We start from the raw sequence: 23,163 nt of genomic DNA, 5'->3' as shown, positions 1-23,163 counted from the left end.
TTCCACTTTTTCTTCAAATTTAATCAGCTGAAATGCAATGAATGATCTAAAATGGTGAAAGGGTAAGCAGTTATCTGCCCAAGATTTAAATTTAAAGTTTAGGTTAACAGGCAATAGCAGAATATTACAAATAGGCCTTCATGAAACAACTAGTAGTTTAGAACCCAACAGATGTTCTGCAGCAATTAAAGTAAATTAAGCCTTGCAAGTTGAAGCAAACAATTTGCACAGGTGTCCCAACTTCTGTTGATTACTTAAAAACACTCTTCTCTGTACACCCTCTGAACTACTACTTGGACAATATTCCAGTGATAATGGCAATAAAATCACAATTAACAAATGGAATGAGACAGATCATTATTACCCTAAAAAGTGCAGACCTTACATTTAGAGAAATTGAAAAACAAATGAAAGTGTCAGTGAGCATGGTGTCCTACACAATCTAAAGGCAATTGGAAACTGGAAGAAACTCTGATATTAAGCGTTATAGCAAACCCAAATTCACAACCTAATCAGAAGACAAGATTCTGAGGTTCATCAACTTGCGTGATAAGTGCCTCACAGCACAACAGCTTCAAGCATAGCTTAACAGTGGTCAATAAAAGCAAGTCTCAGTTTCTACTGTGAAGACAAGACTTTGTGCAGCAGGTTTGACAGGGCAAGTGGCAGTAAGAAAGCCATTCGTTTACAGACATAATAAGGCCTTGAAATACTGGCATCTTTCTATGTTCTTTTTACAATAGTTTTAACTAATGTACTGTAGTTGAACTGTTGGCTATTATTTCAATTAGCATATCTATCAGTTCTGCACCTTTGTGATGAATACCATGCAGTTTACATCTTGAAAAAAATGATCAACAAAGTCAGTACATCATCATCATTATTAGGCTATGTCAGTATGCTAGAATGTCATAGATTACTTAAAGTAGATTATATTTCATGTGCTAGTGAAGAAACAATAAAGGGCAACTGAAGATGGGACTTCCGAAACTCTACATTGTGATTCACCAAGTGATGTAGGGATTAAGAGCTTCATTGTCACGAAATCCGGCACAGGTGGGTAAACAGGATCAGGGGCAGAAAATGCTGTTTTGTACAGTTGCTCATCCTCCTGGGTTCTTTACCCAAGGTTTCACTCCCCACTGCAGAACCCCTTAAATTTCTAATAGAAAAGAAGCAGTGTGTGGCCTGACAATCATGCCAACTGCTTAGCAAGGATTCAGGCATAATATCAAAATCAGAATCTGTGCAATAATCCTGTGAGAACGCAATCAGCAATTCAAGAGCAACCAGCAATTAATTTGAATAAGTGCTTACTTCCCATTATCATTGCTTGTATTTTGTATTTTTCATTTTCTGTATTCAGTTCTAAATAAAAGCAAGTGATTTAAGCATTTACATAAATATACTTGGCCTCTGTTCTGTGACTTTGTGAAGTGTAGTTTTTGCCAAACGAGAGTCTAAATAAGTTCATGATCTTTTAGCAAGCAGGTGACCTGAGGCTGCCCTTTAACTGGCTGCTTTCAGATTTTTCTGTGGACACAGGACACTCCCACATTTATTGGCAGTAAATTAGTATTGTTTTAGGTTTTTTTTAATCTAATGTGATTGGAAAATCGTCAATGCACTAAGTCATGTTGATGTCAATGGTTCACAGTTCACACCCGCCTTTAATGTTACGTACTGTAACTACAGATGAGCGAACACAACTTAGGAGATGGCAACTTCAAATGGAACTTTAGAATTCAAAGAAAATTCTGTAATTTCTTTAATGAAACACCCCTTCATAAATCTTTCACTCGAAGTAAAAAGCAGATAAAGGAACTTGGACTGGACCAACCTGACTTAAGAATTCAGTAGCGGACAAGTAATCGAGGATGAGCTTACACACGGACTTTTTCCACATCTTGCTATGAAATGGAGTTGGCTAACTGGGTGTGGTGTAAGTAATGCGTTTTTTTGCTTTCCCCGTTTGCTGTTTCAAAGCGTTGTGAACAATAACAGGGGTACGAGATCTAAAACATCTTTCTGAATATTGCAGTGGCATGAAAGCAGCCATAGTCATCTTGACAATAGCATGAGACAAAAATCTTTTGGCAGGCTTAGTATTGCTGAACAGATAGATGAAGGTTACAGGACTGGCATTAGAAGGCACAAGAAAGAGGTGAAAATCGACACATCCTTTCCAGAATAATAGATGAGATATGATGTGTTTGTGAGTAGTAGATTAGTGGTGTGCTTTGGGATGATTTTGGTTACAAAATGTGTGCTGCTACAGAAAGAAAAGGTTGTGAAACACAGCTCTAGACAATACTATGCAGCTAAGTTTTTTGGCACGCTTAGTGAAATTATTCAATTTAATCAGAAAGTAATTTAGAATTTTTTAGGCCTGAAGGAAAGGAAGGCAAACTTTATGTTCAGGGAAATATAGGTATCCTGATCATAAAGGGGGAATGAGTTTGTGGTTGGACTTGTCTTGTGGGTGTAGGACAAGGCAGGTTGGGGGGTGAGTTATGTTTTAAGATGTGGACGTCTGTGGATCTTACAATGTGAATGTTTGCCCAGGCATGGTAAGCCTAGCAAACTTGCACAGAACTGGGCAGACTGGCAGCAAGTATAGAATACAATTAAGGGTGGAATGACACTGTAGGTGTGGTAAATGATAAACTGGGATGCAAGACTAGTGATTGTATAATGTGGAGCTTTGGAATACAGTGGAAATGGCCAAGGACTGGGCACTCTATTAGCAGAGGCAGAGTAAGATTTGGTTTGAACTTATGCTATGGATGTGTTATTGGACAGACAAAAGTGCACGTTATTGGAAGATTACAGAAATGGGGGTGTGGGCATTATGGTGTGGGTTTTGGCAGAATGAGGAACAGTGCAAGCTGGCAGAGGATTTGGCAATTTAGAGACAGGTCTAGTATAAAATTTAGGTGGCAGGTGTACCTGTTCCTTTCTACATCAATAGGGCAAATTATGGGATGAATAAGGGGCTTACAGATGTCACAGACTGACGTTTTGGAGTACAGTTGAAATGGCAAAGCTGGCATCAGATTGGGCAGCATGGTAGAAAGTGGATAATACATTTTAGCCTGGATTTGTTTGATGGGTCTGGTACAGGACAGGCCAAGATGTGCATTGACACTATAATGAGGACCATGAGAGCATGTGGAATGACAAGATAAACATATGTGAAAGGCACTATATAATTGATAGACAGATGTGAAAGGCACTGTACAATAGATACATTAGTAGATGTTAAAGGCACAGTGTAATAGAGAAGCGCTGCTTCAGTTTGTCCCCCCAGAAGCTGCGCCCCTGCACAACTTTTTTTCACCATCTGCCACTTGAGGCAAAAGACACACACATTCACAGACGTAAACCACTACTGTTACTTGGCTTCACGTTTGAGAAGTGCTTCTGTTTGTTAAAATATCTTCCTGCCTTTTTGTTTACTGCATCCCTTATATGCAAATAGAGTTTAGATATGTATTGTGGTCTATGGATATATTATATGTTAAACTACCACAGCTATTCTGGCATGGCATGTTTGTATCACCAATTAGACAGCAATGTTAACTTTCTGTAGTTATTCATTTAGATGTGCATTCAGAAGGTGGAAGCCTCATCTGTGCTTTTATGGGTGTTGTTAAACACATTCTCTGATTAAAGTGTTTTGAGTATCGAAATTTGCATCTCCCGTTGCTCCTCATTATTAGTTCTCTTAATGGCAGTCCTTTTCACCTCCTTTTGATGGAGTGTGACACATTGTTTACTTCAAATGCATATTTTACAATTCATATTTTTACAAACATTGCTGTTCTTACTTTAAAAAAATACAGCGATTCCTATTGAACAACAGTTTCACTTTCTGATTTTGGAGCATTTCGGAAGCACTTCTACTACTACTACTATTTACTTTATCTAGTTCTTTATTTATGTGTTCTATATAAGCAATAACATGGAAAGTTCTTTATTTATTTTAAAGTAAATACTGACATAACAAAGTAAGTTCCAAGGAAATTGATTAGGAGAAGTTCTTACAAATAAAGGATCAGGGGAAACACACAACATAGCGTCTTAAGTTCATAATGTAACGGTTACTGGTTCAGCTGCCAGAATCTTACTCACTCTATGACCCTAGTCAAACCAGCTAACCTGCTTCTGCTCCAGTTATACACCATACACATAAACAATTACATTCATTCTCTATACTAGTTTAGCACAACATTGGGGTTACATGAACAGCTCTGTACAGAATGAAGTTTCACAGTGTTTGGTTTAATGTGTTATTATTGGCATTAACTATAGTGCTCAATAGATAGTTTAACTGTCTGTGTCCCCATTAATTGCCCATGGGAAAATTATCAACACAATTCTGCTTATAACTAAACATTCATTTTGGTTGCTAAGGCCTTTAAACCATACGATCTTTGACATAATATTCTTAAAGATGAACAACACTAAAACAGGTATATGGTGTCTTTTTGATTCTGATTACTGATTATACTAATAAGATGTGATCATAAACCAGAGTAGACAGAGTTAAGGATGACATAATGCAGTAGAGTGTTACCTCGCAGAAGAGAAAAGAAATGTTTGTAGGAGAAAGTGCATGCAAAATGGCAGAACACTCTCTAAGCAAATGCCCCCCAAGGGGTAGACTGTTTTCCTGAGAAATTTAATCGTGCAAATGGAATGTCAGAAATAAGTTGTCCCATCAATATGCAGCGATATTCTACTCAAATTCCTCTACAACTGTCATTTTTGTACAAAGGCTCATGTTACATGCTGTGTTGGAGCAGATGGCACTGAGGTTTGCAGGTTCTTGCCTCAGCCACTGCTCGATTTCCTGACCAATTAACTTTTTTTTCAAAAGGGGTTAGATAACAACCAGAAAGACAAAGTTAATTTTAATAAAATATAGTGTATTAATTAGGGAATAATATTTCTGTTGGAACAAAAGATGGGAGATGCCACAATTCTCTACAGATCTTACCAAATGCATTGGGTGGGTCTTAGTAATCATTTTTCTATATTTTGTTGTAATCATGCATATTTCTACATTTGACTCTAAATCACTTGCAAGTCATGAAAATTCAGATTAAGACTAAACACCTTTAAGCAAAGATTCAAATGACCTGGAATTACCTCGAAGAAGCCGAATATTTTCTACTGCAGGAAGAGTGTTTCTTCTAGAGATAGTAGTCCCAGAGGAAGACTCCCCATTCTGAGTAACAAATGATGGTGGACTACCCCACTTCTGCTCAGAAATTTGGCTGGGTTTGGGTGGTCGAGGAGGTGGGGTTCCAGATGAATCTCCACTCCCCACTGAAAGTGTATTATGATTCTTGTCAAATGGAAACATATTAGGGATTTTGTAAAAGGAACCCGGTGTTGTGGGCAAGTCATAATTGTCATTGGGTCTCTCATTCTGCTGCTTTGCCAAGACATTGCCAGGAGTCTTGAAGGAGTACAGTTCTTCATCTTCCAACTCCAGCTCTGGCAAGCTGCCACGAACGTGGCCCTCTGAAACAAAGGTCCGAGGGAAATCATAAACACCATATGGCTGCTGATCTGCTGGAGAGGAGTTCTGATGTTTGCTGGGCTTTGGTAAGCTATAAAAGCCTTGCAACTGTGGACCCATCCCATTTAGCCCATGAGAAAGCTTCTGAACTGCTGAGTCACTGCCAGTCATAAGAGAAGAGCGAGTAGTTTGAGAAAAGCTGGCGCTTCTGGGAAAAAAAAGAAAAGTGAGACATTGTGATTTTGAATATTTCACATTTGAACAATACATTTTTAAAGAATCCAGAACTATAGTAAATGTTTAAGATAGCTACGTTCACTTAACTGACTTAACTGGCAGTGCTCTACGACCTGTATTTGTCTGTGTGGATTATATATCTTCTTGTAGCAGATACTGTAGTAAAACACTTCGAGCTACAATCTGTGTATGGAAATTTGCTAAAAAAAAATGTTATTGTTGTTACACTCAAGGGACTCCACAACTGGATTAGCAAGTCCAAAAAATGTATGAATGGACAAATGAATTCCAATTTATTGTAGGTTACTTTTTGTTAAATGGCACGGTGACACTTCAAATTAAACTAACTTGAAACTTGAAACTTGCAGTAAATAATTTATTGCATGACAAAGTAAATAAAAAAGTAAACCTTAATTACTATGTTGGTACTTTGCCACAAGATGGCAGCATATTTGAACTAAAACATCAAAGACAGTTGCTCAGGCAATGTGATTTTCATGTTTATTTTCTCAAAAGTGATTACACATTTGATTCATTTGAATTCATTATATGGTTACTTGTTCTTTTTATTACACTATCATGATGTTTTAAATTTACAAGAAACATCATCAAATAAACATTTCACAATAAGTCAGAAATCAAGAATACAGTCTATTTTTTTAATAATGTGAAATATCTTCTATTAGGAAATGGTAGGGTGCATATAAATTTCAACTAGAAGCATCATCACAAAAGTCCTGAGTAAACCATGAAAAATGTAAAAAAAGTACTTCTCTTAAATATTTAAGGTGTGATATTTTCTTTAGTGTTCTTTTGGTTTCAAGAGTTTGACCTTTCCCTCTGGGTGGTCCTTTACTCAGATCATTAAAATGACTTCTTAGTTATAAGGACTTATCATTCAGCAAGTCTGTTTTTTGTTTGCTTCTTTTTTTTAAGAATTTCATTACAATTAATAAATTACAAATCAGTAAGAACTACACTCCTACATGTTATTGAAATAAGAACAAGTATCCCTTTCTCCTGTTCATCTAGAGAGGCCTAAAGAAGGCATGGATAATTAAATGTTGATCTCATTAGTCACTTTGGATTATAGGATCTACTAAATTGATGCATGAATTTAAACAAAACTGAGGACAAACATGAATAAATACTTTCCAGATGGTGAAAAATTGAAATGTTGTCCAAAAATGAATTATAAATTTTTAAATAAAATATTTTAATGCAAGAAACTTTTTGCTAGCCCTCACTTCTGCTCTGGTTCTGTTCATTAACTTGGAAGGAGCTAAAAGGTGCTACCAAAAAGACTTTGATGTTAGTATCCTTCTGCCCGTGTCTTTGACTTAGTGTTGGCATCATATCTCTGTTTTGTTTGCTTGTTTACCTTGATTTTCAGATTTGATCCCAGCCTGATCCCAGTAGGTTTTACTTTTTGTTATCCCCTCTGTAGTTTAAATATCCTAGTAGCAATGTTAAGTTTCTTTGGCCTCAGTTAGATAATTACAGAAATGTTTAACTCCTTTCATTTGGTAAAATTAGAAGTTAAAATAAAGTTAGATCTTTATATCATTCTGTTACAGCAAGATACCACAATCATCATTCTAAGAAAAGGTACAGTTGAAGACTGATTACTGCACCATTACATTAACAGATAGATATTGGGTATGTAATGTGACCAATAGACACGGATCATATATTTAATGAGATAAAACAAATAGCATGACTGCAGCATTTTGTTCTTTGATATAGTGTGTTATGCTTCATTACATACATTTTTCACACATATATGTAACGATGCCCACAAAACAACTTGTTTTCTGATACAGGAGTTTGAACGGTTCAAACTAAACAAGCAACAGCTTTGCATTATTTGAACAGGCAGAAAAATGAACCAGAAATTAAAATCAATAATTATTTCAAAAGAATTACTTTTATTTAAATGCCCAAAGTGTATGTATCAAATATAAATAGAGCAGCATTACTCTCAACTGATTCCAGAAAATACAGTAAATTCTTGCTATCCACAAATTCCATTCCCATGGATTCACTTGTCCACTGTTATAAAAGTAAAACCCATTTCATAACACCAGCAGTCTATTTGCACCTATCTAAGCATAAGGATCTTGCTGTGCACCACAGGATGGAGCATGGACAGAAATCAAGGGGTTTGTATAATGAGAATTGACTGCTAATTATCTTGCACATTGTTTATGAAGGTCTGTGACTAGAGAAGGGGGTTGGTTAGAAGCTTTTGACTTGGCTGTACATGTACTGTACCTGCGCAGCCAAAGAAACCGCACTGTAAAAACAGGAGCTCATCTACTTGCAACTTGAGCCCATGTAATCAAACATGCTTAGTTTAATTTGTAATTAAACATTTCAACTTTTTCAAGATGGATTAAATACAATATATCTATCATCAAGTCTTTCTCTTAAGTCAGTATTCCCCTTTCTCTTACTCTGTGACACGCCACACATCCACCGGATTATTTCTCATATCTGTTTTTTCAAGGTATGTTTCATATTATCTTCAACAGCCACACCTTGCTGAAACAGAGCATACCACTTCAGAGAGGGTCACAGAGCTTCCCTTAGAAGTCAGAATGGGGGAATTTCTTTCACATGCCTCTCATCATTGATATTGTTGTTGTGCCTAATAATCTGCCTGGCAATATCTAAATTTATTACTTACTACATGAGCATTCTGCACCCCCTTTTCACATATTCTACAAACAAAGATGGCATTTGCCACCTGTAGACTAACTTTCACACAACGGTAACTTCTATGTGCCCACTTCCATAAACCCAAGTGTTAAATTAAGTTTCTCTACCACCTCACTGCATGACCATGAGCTCACAGCTTCTACAACTCTATGCCTCCAACTCTCTCTCACCTTAGTGTTTAATGCATTTACATTTGTCATATTTCACTTCCAAACTAGCCTTTCATTTCAGTACATTAAGCATATTATGTCCTTTTTGACTAAGGAAAAATAACTATTCAGGCTGCAGTACCCTTTGATGCAAGTCAAAAAAAAAATTACTGAGAGCACAAGCTCACCAATAGCGCATAGCATAGCATATAAACAGGTTACCCAAAAAACTAGTCAGCAATAGCGAGTTCAAAGCTACATAGTAACATATTAATGCATTTGAACCCTTGTGACACATATAAGCTTGATCAGTTTTCTTCTGAATCAGTTAGACATTTTTGGTTAAAGCAAAATGGAAAATAAGAAAAGCAGCATATGATGCAAAACCTTTCTTTCACAAATTTATACAGCATGTATTTCATGGTTTTGGACACTTTTCAATGATAAGTAAATGTATGCTTTATCTTTTGCCTCAATGTTGGTCAGAATTCAAACATGGCAAAAGAATTCAAACAAAAAAAGATGTCATAACATAGAAAAAAAAAAACTAATTTTGTTGTTAGCAACATTGTAATATTTTCTGATGGAGGAAATGTTATAACCATTTTGCTGTTACCTATTTGCCCAGTTTTAACATGACTTGGCATTAATTTACAAACATTAAGAATTTAGTACGACTGCCGAACACTGTCTTTTGTGGCTTATACAGTATCGATTTCATTTTTTCCACTATTCTTTACCATTAAGAGATGTATTTTTGAAAATATTAAAATTCACTAGTACACAGATGACATTCAAAAATCAAAAAACACAGTTGCATTATACGTAGATATTCTACAAAAAGCAGCAAAACACTTTTTTCTTCTAACTTGGTGGTTTTAGTTTTTAGATGTGTTTGCATACACATCTACATCCCTGTGGCATGTAAACCGCTGTGCGCAGGGCAAATAATCATTTAGTTAGAATTTACCTTACACTGGGGCAGAGTAGCGGCTCTAAGGCTAGGGATCTGCACCAGTTCGAATCCCATAAAAGCCAGAAGTGACTCTACTCCATTGGGCCCTTGAGCAAGATCCCGAACCTGCAATTGCTTTATCCTGGGTATAATATTAATCTGCAGCCAGCCCTACAAGCAGGTCCTCCAACTTACACGGAAAACTTGGGGGATAATGGCAGGGCTGACACACAAGCCACCGTAAAAAAAAAACTTACACTGTTCCAGTGTGGTGCTGAGGTGTCCTCCACTGCAGTCGAGTCCCATTTCAGGTGGTTTGTCATGTGCTGGGTGTGGCAATGCGCTATCACTGCATGCTACCAACCTCTCTCTCTCTCTCTGCCTTACACTACATCATTCTCACAGCAGTTTATAATGATTCACTATTTTACTGACACTATAATGTATAGGGGGACTAAACATCCCAATTTCAGGTTATGTGACCCAATACATAACTGAAGAATATCAAAATGTTTGATTTTTAACAGACTACTCATGTAATAAATCATTGCTCTTCTAACATAAAAATCCTAACAATAATATATTTATGAAACTCCAAGGGGCACAAAAACCCAATAACACCTCCCAGGAACCCCAAGTAATATACAAATAATATCACGGTCAAAACTAAGATGGTGAAAGCTTCATTAAGAACTTGTGTTTAATCTGCACAGTACAACTAATAACTATGAAGCAGACAAAAACAGACAGCACTGCCATTTATTTGATTACGCTTCAGTTGCACTTTGAAAATCTGGTCACCCTGTAATTTACAGTGACTGTAATTGTATCTTTCACTTATGTTTTTCCCTAACATTAACTAACTTTGTAAGAACCATTTTGTGAAAACTACTATGGCCAGATCTCCTCAATCACATAAAGAATTACAAAAGTGTTTTATTTAAATAGGTAATGTTAACTGGCACTTGCAAATTGTCACTGTGTGTAAATATAATGTATGTGTGTTTATGTGAGTGTGTGTGTGAGTGAGAGCGATCCCTGTGATGGACTACACCAGAATCCTGTCTAAGCCTGTTTTCAGGCTTTTACCATTCCCAGTGGGATAGCCTCCGCCTCCCACAACAGTAAAATGAATTGAGAAAATTCTAGAACCAACCTACAGAACTCAGTCCAATGAAGGCTACAGTGCCTGTACAGTCCTCAAACACACCTGAATGTTACAGCATGAATACATTATCTAACTTATTAAGCTCAGAAGAATTCTCCTGGAATTTAAGTGACATCTTTGATACTCTTGTGTACTTTTACTCTTCACAGTACTACATAGGTGTGCCCTGGGATCCACTGTACACAGACTCCTGGGTTGGTTCTTGCTTTATGCCAAATACTGCCACCTCTTCTTGGCCACAGTAATAGATTATGTAATTTTAGCAGACAGATGCATAGAAAATATATAATATAAAAATGTTTTTTATAGCTAAAAATTTATACAAAATTGACATGGTTTATTCATTTTTATTTTTCTATCATTAACTAAGTCTGCTTATTGAAATAAAATGTTTCTTAACAAGTATTGCTTTTGGCCTACAATATCTTAATAATGTAATTTTTACTTTAATATGGAGGGTTAAAATGAATGGGACAGAAATTGAATATTTCTAAAATGAACACAGTAAGTAAACTTGTGAGCTTCACATCCAATGCAGGAGCTTTAAAACGGCTGCAAATAATGAGTAACAGGTATTGCCTTAAAGCAAAAAGCAGCTGGAGGAAGTTCTGTAAAGTTCATTGTATTTTAACATGTTTTCAGCAATACACTGCTGAGAATGTGTAATTTTGTGTTTTACTATTTCTAAATCAGTGCAAATAAAAAGAAAAATGCCTGAAGCTTTAATTTAGAACTGTTTATGTTATGACGTTGCCAAGACTGTGAGGTATTCACCCAGATGTGTGTTACATCATTACTATAATATGCCTCTGAAGAAAAGATTTCTGAGAAATCTACACCACAATCCTCCTGACCTTTGTGCATGGAGAATTAAGAAAATAGGCACACCCTGAAAATGATCATTTTCCTCCTCCTCAAGTGGGACAAATGAAGTATTGAAGCCAAATGTCTCATGAAATTAAATTCTTGTCAATGATAACATACAACCCCAAAATATCTACAAAATCAATTGTTTGTAGTTAATATTGTTTATTCTTTAACTATTCTGCTGTTTCCAAAATGAATTTTATACTATGATTCAGCAAAGCAAATGATGCCAGAACTCAAAGGAGCACAACCAGGATTAGGACAAGATCAATCGAAGTTAAACTTTATCATTCTATAGTGGAAAATTTATTAGGTCATGTCTATTCGACAATCCACGTAAAGGATGTTACATAGATGATACAAGACAATCAGAAACGGAAAAAAAATAAATTACAAAAGAAATGCTCACTTAAATAAAAAAAAAACACGCAAAAAGTTAATTAATCTAGTCAAACCTAAGATTCTTGTCTGAGTAGCTCTTTACCATTAAAAAGCCTAATTGCTGAAGGAACAAATGATCACTAATACTATTTCTCATCTGCATTTCATGATTCAATCTCTGCAAAAAACAGAATTAACAGTGCAAACAAAGGGTAAGAACACAAGAAATCTGACAAATCAGAGGAGACCATTCGGTCCATCAAGCCTGTTTGTTTAGCTAAAAGCTAAGCTATCCCATCATCCCATCCAGACACTTCTTAAAGATTCTCAAGATTTCTGCTTCAAAAACATGTCTCATCAGTTTGTTCCAGATTCACACCACTTGTGTGTGCACAAAAAGGGCTTTCTGAGTTCATTCCTAAATCGACTTATTTTTTAATTTCCACTAGCGTCCTCAAGTACGTGATTTATTATACTGAACATTACGTCCTTACTTAACAGCTTTTACGATATAACCTATTATTTTATTTATCTTTTAAATTGCTTCTAGACATTGCTTAGATGATGAAAATGCTGTTTCAATGTAAACCCCAAAATACTTCTCAGAGGCTGCTTCCTATAAGACAATGTCTTCCATCTTGTATTTATAACTAATGTTCCCTTTTCCCGCATGTAGTACTTTGTACCTTTCTACATTAAACTGCATTTTCCAAGCGTTTTCCTGGTTTGAAGCATGTTTAGCTAAGTTTTTTGCGTTGCCTCCTCAGTGTCTGCCATTGCTCCAGTTTTAGTGTCATCTGCAAATTGCACAAGTTTACTAACTATACTGGAATCTGTGTCATTAACATAAATCAGAGATTCAATCATGCTTGTCAGAATAAGGTCTGTAAGTAGCACGGCCACAGACATCTGATGAAACTCCAATATTCTGCTTGCCATTTTATTTGTGTTTTGCAGTTTTAAATGTTTACAAAAACAACATCAGATGAAACAGCAGAACACTCTGCAAAAACAGTTACACAGAAATTCATAAAATGCAGTACTTAAGACTAAAAACATTTACCTTAGGTACGAAAGATAATCATTTTTGAAATTCTTTAACCATGGTAAGGGCACAATAAGAAAAAGCCTATTCTTTCAAATAAATAATATAGCAAAGACTGAAAACTTAGCCAGGTTTGACACCTTTTTTGTGGTTACATGGTAGCACCCCAATCTTGGATCTTTTTGGATACACTAAAAAGAGCTTGCTCAGATAAGCATGATAAATAGCGAAGTGCATCATGATGGAAATCAATTCACAGTCAGTTTGGCGATGATAGGCATATGTTCAGAAACGTTGCCAAACTCTGCAAAATGTAATTTGTTTTGAGTAGATTATAATGGTGCGATGGTCTTTTTAGGGTTCCTGAGGGCTAGGGAAATTACTGACAGACTATGCTGAACCAATTACTGTGGCAAAAAATGTGATCTGAGCTGTAAGGCAGCAGTGCTAACCACTGCATCATTGTGCATCAAACAACAAAAGACACAGGCAGAACAAGTGCCACAAACAGAATACAAGAAATGGCCACAAACTAGCAATAAGTAAATAAAATATAGATCACTTAACTTACAGAGTTCAAATCTTAAGGCACACATTGGGCATGTCACAAAGCGGCAGCGTGGCACTATATTGATGCATTGTTTGAAGTCCCAGCTCTAGGAGGAGTTGAAATGTCTATATTGTTTCTTATATACAGTCATGTGAAAAATTAGGACACCCTTTGAAAGCATGTGGTTTTTGTAACATTTTTAATAAATGGTTATTTCATCTCCGTTTCAACAATACAGAGAGATTAAAGTAATCCAACTAAACAAAGAAAACTGAAGAAAAGTCTTTTCAAGATCTTCTGTAAATGTCATTCTACAAAAATGCCTATTCTAACTGAGGAAAAAGATAGGACACCCTTGCCCCTAATAGCGAGTGTTACCTCCTTTGGCTGAAATAACTGCAGTGAGACGGTTCTTGTAGCCATCTACCAGTCTTCGACATCGGTCTGAGGAAATTTTACCCCACTCCTCAATGCAGAACTTTTTCAGCTGTGAGATGTTTGAGGGTTTCTTGCACGTACAGCCCTTTTCAAGTCACCCCACAGCATCTCAATGGGATTCAAATCTGGACTTTGACTTGGCCATTCCAGGACTCTCCATTTCTTCTTTTCAGCCAATCTTTGGTTGATTTACTAGTATGTTTTGGGTCATTGTCATGTTGCATGGTCCAGTTCCGCTTCAGCTTTAATTTTCTAACTGATGGTCTCACATGTTCTTCAAGCACCTTCTGATACACAGTAGAATTCATCGTGGATTCTATGATGGTGAGCTGACCAGGTCCTGCTGCAGCAAAGCAGCCCCAAACCATGACACTTCCACCTCCATGCTTCACAGTTGGTATGAGGTTCTTTTCTTGGAATGCTGTGTTTGGTTTACGCCAAACATGTCCTCTGCTGTTGTGTCCAAATAATTCAATTTTGGACTCATCTGTCCAAAGAACATTATTCCAGAAGTCCTGGTCTTTGTCAACTTTATCTCTGGCAAATGTCAGTCTGGCCTCGATGTTTCTCTTGGAAAGCAAAGGTTTCCTCCTTGCACACCTCCCATGCAAGTTAAACTTGTACAGTCTCTTTCTGATTGTAGAGGCATGTACTTCTACATCAACAGTAGCCAGAGCCTGCTGTAGTTCTCGAGATGACACTTTAGGGTTTTGGAGACCTCTTTTAGCATCTTGCGGTCTGCTCTTGGGGTGAACTTGCTGGGGCGACCAGTCCTGGGCATGTTGGCAGTTGTTTTGAAAGCCCTCCACTTGTAGACTATCTTCCGGACAGTGGAATGGCTGATTTCAAAATCTTTTGAGATCTTTTAAATCCCTTCCCAGACTCATAGGCTGCTACAATCTTTTTTCTGAAGTCCTCTGACAGCTCTTTTGTTCTCACCATGGTGCTCACTCTCACTTCAACAGTCAGGAGCACACCAAACTAAATGTCTGAGGTTTAAATAGGGCAAGCCTCATTCAACATGCAGAGTAACGATCTACTAATTATGTGCACCTGGTGTGATATACCTGTGTGAGATCTGAGCCAATTTAAGAGGGAATACATGTGAGGGTGTCCTATCTTTTCCTCAGTTAGAATAGGCATTTTGTAGAATGACATTTACAGAAGATCTTGAAAAGACTTTTCTTCAGTTTTTTTGTTTAGTTGGATTACTTTAATCTCTGTATTGTTGAAACGGAGATGAAATAACCATTTATTAAAAATGTTACAAAAACCACATGCTTTCAAAGGGTGTCCTAATGTTTTCACATGACTGTACGATATCTGTGCAGATGCTTCACACTTTTTCTTCCATCAAGAAGAATGAAGCATGTTGTAAGCAGTAATAAATATTTTGTTATTATTATATACCAGGACCTCCTCTGTTTTCTGATGAGGGGAAGGTTCCTTTAGGGGCTTGTTTTGAGATCACAAATTAGCCATGCAGTGCTGCACTGCCAGTGCACAGGGTTCAGTGTTATGTTTCCAGGGCAGTACTCATTATACTTAGCTAAAGTACATCTCAAATGGAAATAATTTTTTAAAGCTACCATTGAAATAAGGTTCATGGTAAACAAGACTATTGCCCAAATAAAGGTAAATAGTTTTTGAAATTATACAATTTATGATAAATGTGCCAATTTGCAAGAATGTGTCATAAACTAAAATTTGCTTATTGCAACTTTCCTACCACAAAGAAGGAGTATACATTTTGTAGAAGTCAGGCAGACAATGACAAGCTTTGTATCAGTGCTAAGGGAAAAACAAGATATCAGATGTACATATCTACAAGAGACTGTAGAATTTAAGACATAGAAATAAGTGATTAGGTAAAAACTAGATATACATGTTCAAATCAACATCACTCTGCGATATATAAAATACAGTTATGCACACTGTATACAGCCAGCTGCACTTTAAAAAGTAATTATAAACACAGTTAACTTTTTATGTACTTTTATGTTGCAGATATTGTATGTACATACATTGCTTGAAATCCTAATTACATTTGAAACTCATTAAGTTATATGTGTCAAGAACATACAGAGACAAAAGGACAACTACAGAAAAATTAGTAGTAAAGTGAGTAGATTTTTTTACAGGAATCAGACTACTCAGTTACTTCAGATATCACCTCATTGTTGCTAGGACCACAACAAGACCGGAGGACTCCATTTATGTGCTGTACAAATGTTACACTACACAACTGGAGAAACAAGAGTTTCAGGAGTTTTTAAACTGACCATTTACACATTCTGAATGTTCAGGCAGCAGAAATACTAGTCATATTGAGAAACAGTGCCTAAACAGTATGTTCTAGAAATAGTTATTCATGTATGATAAAGGTAGGCTGAAAGGCACTATTAGTAAAGGATGTGCAAAACTAAACATTTTCTAGGAAAACAAAACCTGACACATTTTGCAAGCATCTTTACATGAAATGCAGTGTTTTCATCTAGTAATTTACAGTAGAAAGTACAGTAAAAAATAGTAACAGGTCTTCTTATTGAGAATTGTTCTGGAAAATGCACAGATAAGCACCTGTTTATTATGAAACACATGTAATTCTATAGTGTGTTATCAGTGGCATTCACATGTACTGTTTAACATTTTTCATAAATCACTTTGAAAGCCTAAACAAAAAGATGCAAATTATGTCTAGTGTTAACATCATATGAAAATATTTGCTCACAGAGACTAAACTAATCCAGAACCTTGCACTGGAAGGTATTAAAGTGATTAATTACTACAGTTCAAGTTTTACATTTCATGGCATCCAAAACCTTCCTATGTATTGGTCTGTAAAACAGAATGAATAATGACTGGCATAGCAGACTAGTAGAATTGCTATTCCTCCCTCACCTTCGAACACTCTGGGGGCTATATGACATATAACAACTTGAAATTACACTTATAGCAGATGGCATAAAGAAAAAAAAAATCAAAATTTGAAATACTGTATGTAGTTCTACTGAATATATTTATTTAGCCAATGTAGTTGTAACTATCACATTTATACAGTTTGCTGTCTAGATGTTAAAGCTCATATTTTAATACTTTAACAAATAAAATGCACCAGTGTTTTATAGGGGTGAAAAATTGATTAGAACTACAAATTTAGAATAAAGGCAAGATATCAAAAAATATTCTGTGCCCAGCCTATAGGCATTTTTAGCAAAGATGGACTTTTTTATGTAAAAAGCAAGAAGAATTCAAAATACTGAAATTAAAAAGCATAACTCAAAAAGTGTCTATAGCAGTGGTTCCCAAACTCAGTTCTGGGAGCCATTCTGGTTGCAGGGTTTTGTTCCAACCAATATCTGTATTGAATTGGACTCCTAGTCTAATTAAGTGAGCCGTTATTTCCCAGTTTCTGTGTTTTGGAGTCAATGTAGAAAGCAGAAAACTAAGTTTAGTAATTTTTTACTAAAATGTACTAAGCTGTTATACAGGGATAATGTAGTGTTTATTATTTTTTTTTAATTTACTTTACTTTTAGCAATATTTTCATCCTGATTTTCATTCTGCCTTTCCAGGTGATCAGATTATTTAAGCTTATATTTACTATTTAGTGAATCTGACACTGAAGTAGTTGCAGCCTTTCCTTATTCAGTGCTGATTGTCTTTGTTTGGATACAACAAAGGGGAAAAACTACAAAGAAGAAGGTCAAAAAAGGAAAAGAACAAAAGAAAGTTCAATATCTAAAAGTATCACAAAAACAGAAATATTTGTATATGTCTTATAAAAGTAAAAAAGCTTTTCTGATTCCAGAATAAGAGAAGAGAAAAAAAGATCAGTTAATTAAATGAGATCAGTTTTTATATCAATTACTGTCACTGATTGTGAGTCTAGTTGGAACAAAAACCTGCAGACACAGTGAGACCCCAGTACAGAGTTTGGGAACCACTGGACTATAGACTTCTATTCTTTTCTCCAATCCTTATTTCAAAGAAGCCAAAACATACCAGTGTTTTAATTTTGGTCTTCAAGTAGCAATCTAAGCTTTTGTTTTTAGAGTAGAATCTATGAAAAAACGTGACTGGATGTCAAAAAACATCTTCTAACATGGAGAGAGATAGAAGAAAAACACTTAAAAATCAAGCTACTATATTTAATGTGTACATTAGTATGGAATAGTATTTTTATTGGTATTTTTAGGTTGAGTATTTTTTTTGTCTGTCTCAGAATTCAGAGGACAAATAATATTTTTTAAGCTCTGACACGTGATAATTTACAGTTTAATGAAAATAACTTCTCATTATGTCACTGAATATCTTACCGTGAGTTCTCATTTTTTCTACTAATGCACTGATGTAGAAAAAGATAGTCTTGGGGTGCACTGCTAGAGAGTGAGGGCTGTGAATGGCGAATGGGCGTCTCAAACGTGAACAGGACAGGCTGACTGGAATGGGAAGGTGCGGAAGACTTCCGTTCTCCAAAATGTGACACAGGAGAGGCCATCATATCCGCTGGCATCGAGCGTGGGCCATGGCTTAAAGTTGTCACAGATCTAACAGCATCTACATTAAAAAAAAGAAACATAGATGTAAAAAAAAAATTAAAAAATAATAATATTTCTGACTAAATAAATATATTGCATTTATTAAAAAACAGACATATATATTTATCATGAAAATTTCTATCCACAGTTTATTTCTGAATATTGACTAAAGTTAACACTAATCATTGTACAAATTTACTAAATCACTGCTGCTTCTGCACAATAAAAAAAATAACTGAAAATAATAAAGAACTATAATGGGTTGCAAACATGCTATGGATGGAATTGCTACAAGATGGGGTACTAAATTATTTTCTTTCGGAAGCTGATAGACTCAAACCCTGTGTGAATTTTGCACAAAATTAATAATTTAAAATATAGCAAACAATACAATTCCAAGAAGGATGATGGTAGAGGAAAACTGTCACAATCCATAAGTTTAAACAGAAAAACACTGGAAATGTAAAAAAAAAATTAAAAAGCAGGTTATTTCAAAAGCTACCAATGATTTATTAGTGAATATGTACAACGTACAGAAGTCGTCAAAAAGAAAAAAAAAAAAATGGGAGTATCATTAAACCAGAGAAAACCAGGACTAAAATGAAAGATGAGAAATGGCCAGTGCCAAAATACAAAATAGTTTTTGTGCAGCAGTTTCAATGGTGCTATAAGCAACATGAAGGGTAGTGGGCAGACAGGGGGTTAAAAAAAGAGACACTGCTAAACTTTAAATGTCTGTTGGAGCCAACAAGCACAAAAAGGCCACCTGCACATTCAGGACAGGCACAAGGCAACTGATGCTTCGGTGGGTAGGCCGTCCAAGCAGACACACAGGAATGGAACAGCTGCCATTTGCATACATATTTGGGAGCACTGCCAGCTAAACAGAAACACAAGATCACAAACCACACACAAGAAGTGGCCAGAATGCCAGAATGAATATATGGCAATGCCATCCCAGCTATCTTCAAAATGTGACTTCTCAAATGTCATAACAGAACAATACAAAGATAATAGGAAAAGTAGTCCAAAAATAAAGAAAACTTATGGACAAAATGGAAGAAAGGTTCAAAACACTCCCTAAACTCCCAATATCCTGGCAATGCCATATTAAAGATTTCATGTTCAGATTCAAGAAATACTTGATAGTTTTTTACGCCACTGTTTAAGTTCAAGTTTGCTGACATATGTACACAGCGCAATGAAATTCTTACTTGCATGTCTCCTCAGAGCAGTGACAATAATACAATACAAACAAAAACACATACATACGCAAAAAGGTATAAATAGCATAAAAATATATGTACTGTATACAATTATATGCAATATATATTTGCAAGTATTTCTGTCTCTCTCGCAGTTCTTATGATTGGCTATTCAATATCTTTAAGTTCTATGAATACAAACTGTTCCAGAGTTTACATGCGTTTTTGCAAATGGTCCTGTACTACATGACAAAAGTTGTTTTTTTTTTTTAAACAATAACTTGCACTCTGCAAAAGATTAAAAAATTATAAAATCATATGGAAATTTCAAAATGTGTTTCTTACCTTTCATCCTCACTAAAAATACACTTAAATGCTAAATAAAACATTTTTCTTTTTAAAGGGAAATTTACTTAGAGCTCATGACAGTTGATTGTTAAGAAAAGCCATCCATCCTCCTGATGACACAATTCGATATACAGTATTATGTAAAAATTGACACACTTATAATTTCAATGTGCATTTCATATACTCTATGAAACAAGCATGTACATAGGTTTATTGTCCATATTAGGACATGAAAAAAATGCTACAATTGGATAACAATACACATTGAAAAGCAGGCTATTAGGAAAAATTGAACACAACTTCATCTCTCCCCAAAGTGAAAAATATGACATATTCACATTCTGTTTGTATCTCCTGAATAGAATGTGTTCATAAGGATGCATGAATAAACTGGAGAGTACTAAACATGGCAATTCATGGGTATTGTAGTGAGTGATAGAATGTGCAGTGGTGTTTGGCATGGGACAAAAGCAAGGCCTAGTAAAGCCCTAAAGAAAAAGGAGAAGTAAGCACTGGCACAAAAACATGCTTTGTTATTCTCAGGGCTAAAGGAATGATACCATCAGGGAGTGGTGTATGCTCCTCATGTTCTTAGAGCTAAAGAATTGCATGACAAAATAACAGTTGCATGAGAAAGAGGGTAAAGCATGGAATAAAATGGTAGTGGTGGTCTCCTCCACACCACAGGGCACTCGGCTACAACACAGTATAGGTGGAAAAATACAGTTACTTAGAAAAGGCAGGCAACTGTGGAGCTGCCTTGGAGATGTGTCTCTTTAAAGCCTGTGGAACACTCATGAGTACCAGGATACTAGTGTCTGCTATGTGAAGCTCTGACTAGACTCGAAGTGTCCCAGAGTTTGGGTTTGGTGGTTTAAAGTCAATCCAGTCTCAGACTTATGTTGACAATGGACTGGAAGGGGATGCTTGAATGACAGAAGGGAGACTAAAGAGAATGAGATAGAAGGTTAGGAGGTGATTACATGCAATGGGTAGTCCGAGGTAGGCAAGTGGGCAAGCTAGCCCATCAGAGAAGCAGTGGGGGTGTAATTACTTTATTTTGTACTTTGGGTTCCTTATTTTGGTGTATCCCTCCTTTATACTTATTCTTCTGAACTAAACCCTTGTGTTTTGTGTACTTGGCACCATTTTAAATTTCAGAACTGCTACAAGAGTGCACTCAATTGTTCAATAACCAGTTTCTTCTGCCAAAAAAATTTGCATCAGGAGTATCGGTGCTTTCCTCTAGAGCAGACTTTTGTACCTTGTCACTGCTGATTTCTGTATTTATCAACATGCATGATTTGCATTTAAACATACACTTCCTGGTTCAAACTATACAAAGGTGTTTCACGAATTATGACAGTAAAACCTGATGCTCCTAAGGGAATATTTAATTAACAGGATCTTTTCTCTACATGAAGAATTTTTGAAAAGGAGAAATACAGTGCTTAGAATTATGCATGTCTTAAATAACCTAGACAAGGACAGTGCTTTGTCTACCCAAATACAACAAAAATAAAAATTACACTAGGATGGTGTTGTTGATCTATTTCAGACTTATCTGACAAACCCAGTTATGTGTCACAAATCATCTAGCTTTCATGTTCAGGAGATGGCAGATCTGATTCAAAGGAGCACTGTTTATCAGTTTACACAACACAGAGCAAGTACAGTAACTGGCCTCAGAACAGAGAAAAAGACTGTTTGGATGAGCTTTAATCATTTCATTGTTAGCTATGTGTGCCATTCCAGAGGCTAAAGATAACACCACTGCATCTCAGTATATAATGCAGTAAAAGCTCTCGTCTCCCTCAGGGAAGCCAATCCATTGGCAGACACATTGATTTTTCAAGAATAAATTACCATCACACTCCCTTCGATGGGAAAGCATTAGGCCAGAAAGCCGAAACAGATTGGCATCATTAGTGCTGAGAATGAAATCCCTTATGGCCCCAGAAATGCACATCAAAATATGTCTGTTGAACCAAGCTGCAACAATAAAATGTGGCTTCCACTTTAGAGAATACATGTATTGGATGTGTTTCTTCCCAACCCACAACCCCCTTTAAAAACACTGAGTACTGGCGGTTCTAATGTTTAACCACTAGAGGGCAGATTAATTACAGAAATGTAGGTCTTGAAATGTGATCACAGAGACAAAAATAACAAATAACGTGAACCCACTATGAGTTTTTTTCTTTGTATCTTTTCATATAGTAGAACACTATACCTTATTGCTAATAAAAATCTTCATTATGTCTTGAATTTCTGTCATATTAGTATTGTTGGCACCATTTTAAACACAGTGGGGCTGTACACGAATGGCCAGAGCAGACTGCACTTGATAAGGAGACTCAGGTCTTTTGATGTGCGCAGCAAGCTACTGGGAATGTTCTATCAGTCCATAGTAGCCAGTGGGGTGTTTTATGGTGTGATCTCCTGAGGAAGGAACCTGAGCTCAAAAGAAGCACAATGCCTGAATAAACTTATTAGGAAAGCCTGGGCCATCAGAAGACAAAAAACCTGGACACACTGTTGCAGAAAAGAGGATGGTGGCAAGACTGGATGCCACCATGAAAAAATCACTCCATCCCCTCCAAGAGGCACTCTCTTGAAGAACTTTTAGGCACAGGCTCATTTCTATCACAGTCTGCCAAGAAGCGTCTCTGGGGCCTTTTCTGCTATCAGGCATTTCAGTGCTTCGTCCTGGGGCACTCGTTAAGTTTATTTTGAAATGCAATTTTGAAATATCTAAACAATATACATTTATGTGTTTAGATAGTTATATTTATTTTAATTTTCATATCAATTGATTAGCTGTATTATTTGTCCTGTGAGTCTGTATCCTTGTTTTTATGTTTCTGTTGCTGTATGCATGTGAATTTCCCCTTGGGATTAATAAAGTTTATCTAATCTAATATTTAAGCATTTTTTTTAACATTGATCCACATACACTACACATTGAAAAGTTAGTAGAAACCAGTCTTACCATAGAATTGCACATGATGAGGAGCATCATTGTATC

General features: G+C 36.1%; 1 protein-coding gene across 1 annotated transcript in view; it reads right to left on the bottom strand.

Annotated features, from left to right (window-relative positions):
• The window catches only part of gab2 (GRB2-associated binding protein 2), a 235,937-nt gene that overhangs the window by 17,721 nt on the left and 195,053 nt on the right, over nt 1–23,163 (bottom strand). Inside the window, exons 3-4 of the mRNA XM_039744322.1 lie at nt 18,361–18,601; nt 5,155–5,738 (exon numbers count right to left, since the gene is read on the bottom strand). Of these exons, the coding sequence (XP_039600256.1) occupies nt 5,155–5,738; nt 18,361–18,601 (825 nt within the window). The remainder of the gene's footprint in view (nt 1–5,154; nt 5,739–18,360; nt 18,602–23,163) is intronic.

This window comes from Polypterus senegalus, chromosome 2, assembly GCF_016835505.1.
Source record: "Polypterus senegalus isolate Bchr_013 chromosome 2, ASM1683550v1, whole genome shotgun sequence".
NCBI lineage: Eukaryota > Metazoa > Chordata > Cladistia > Polypteriformes > Polypteridae > Polypterus > Polypterus senegalus.
The sequence above is the reverse complement of the archived record's forward strand: the minus strand, read 5'-3'. Positions and strand labels throughout refer to the sequence as shown.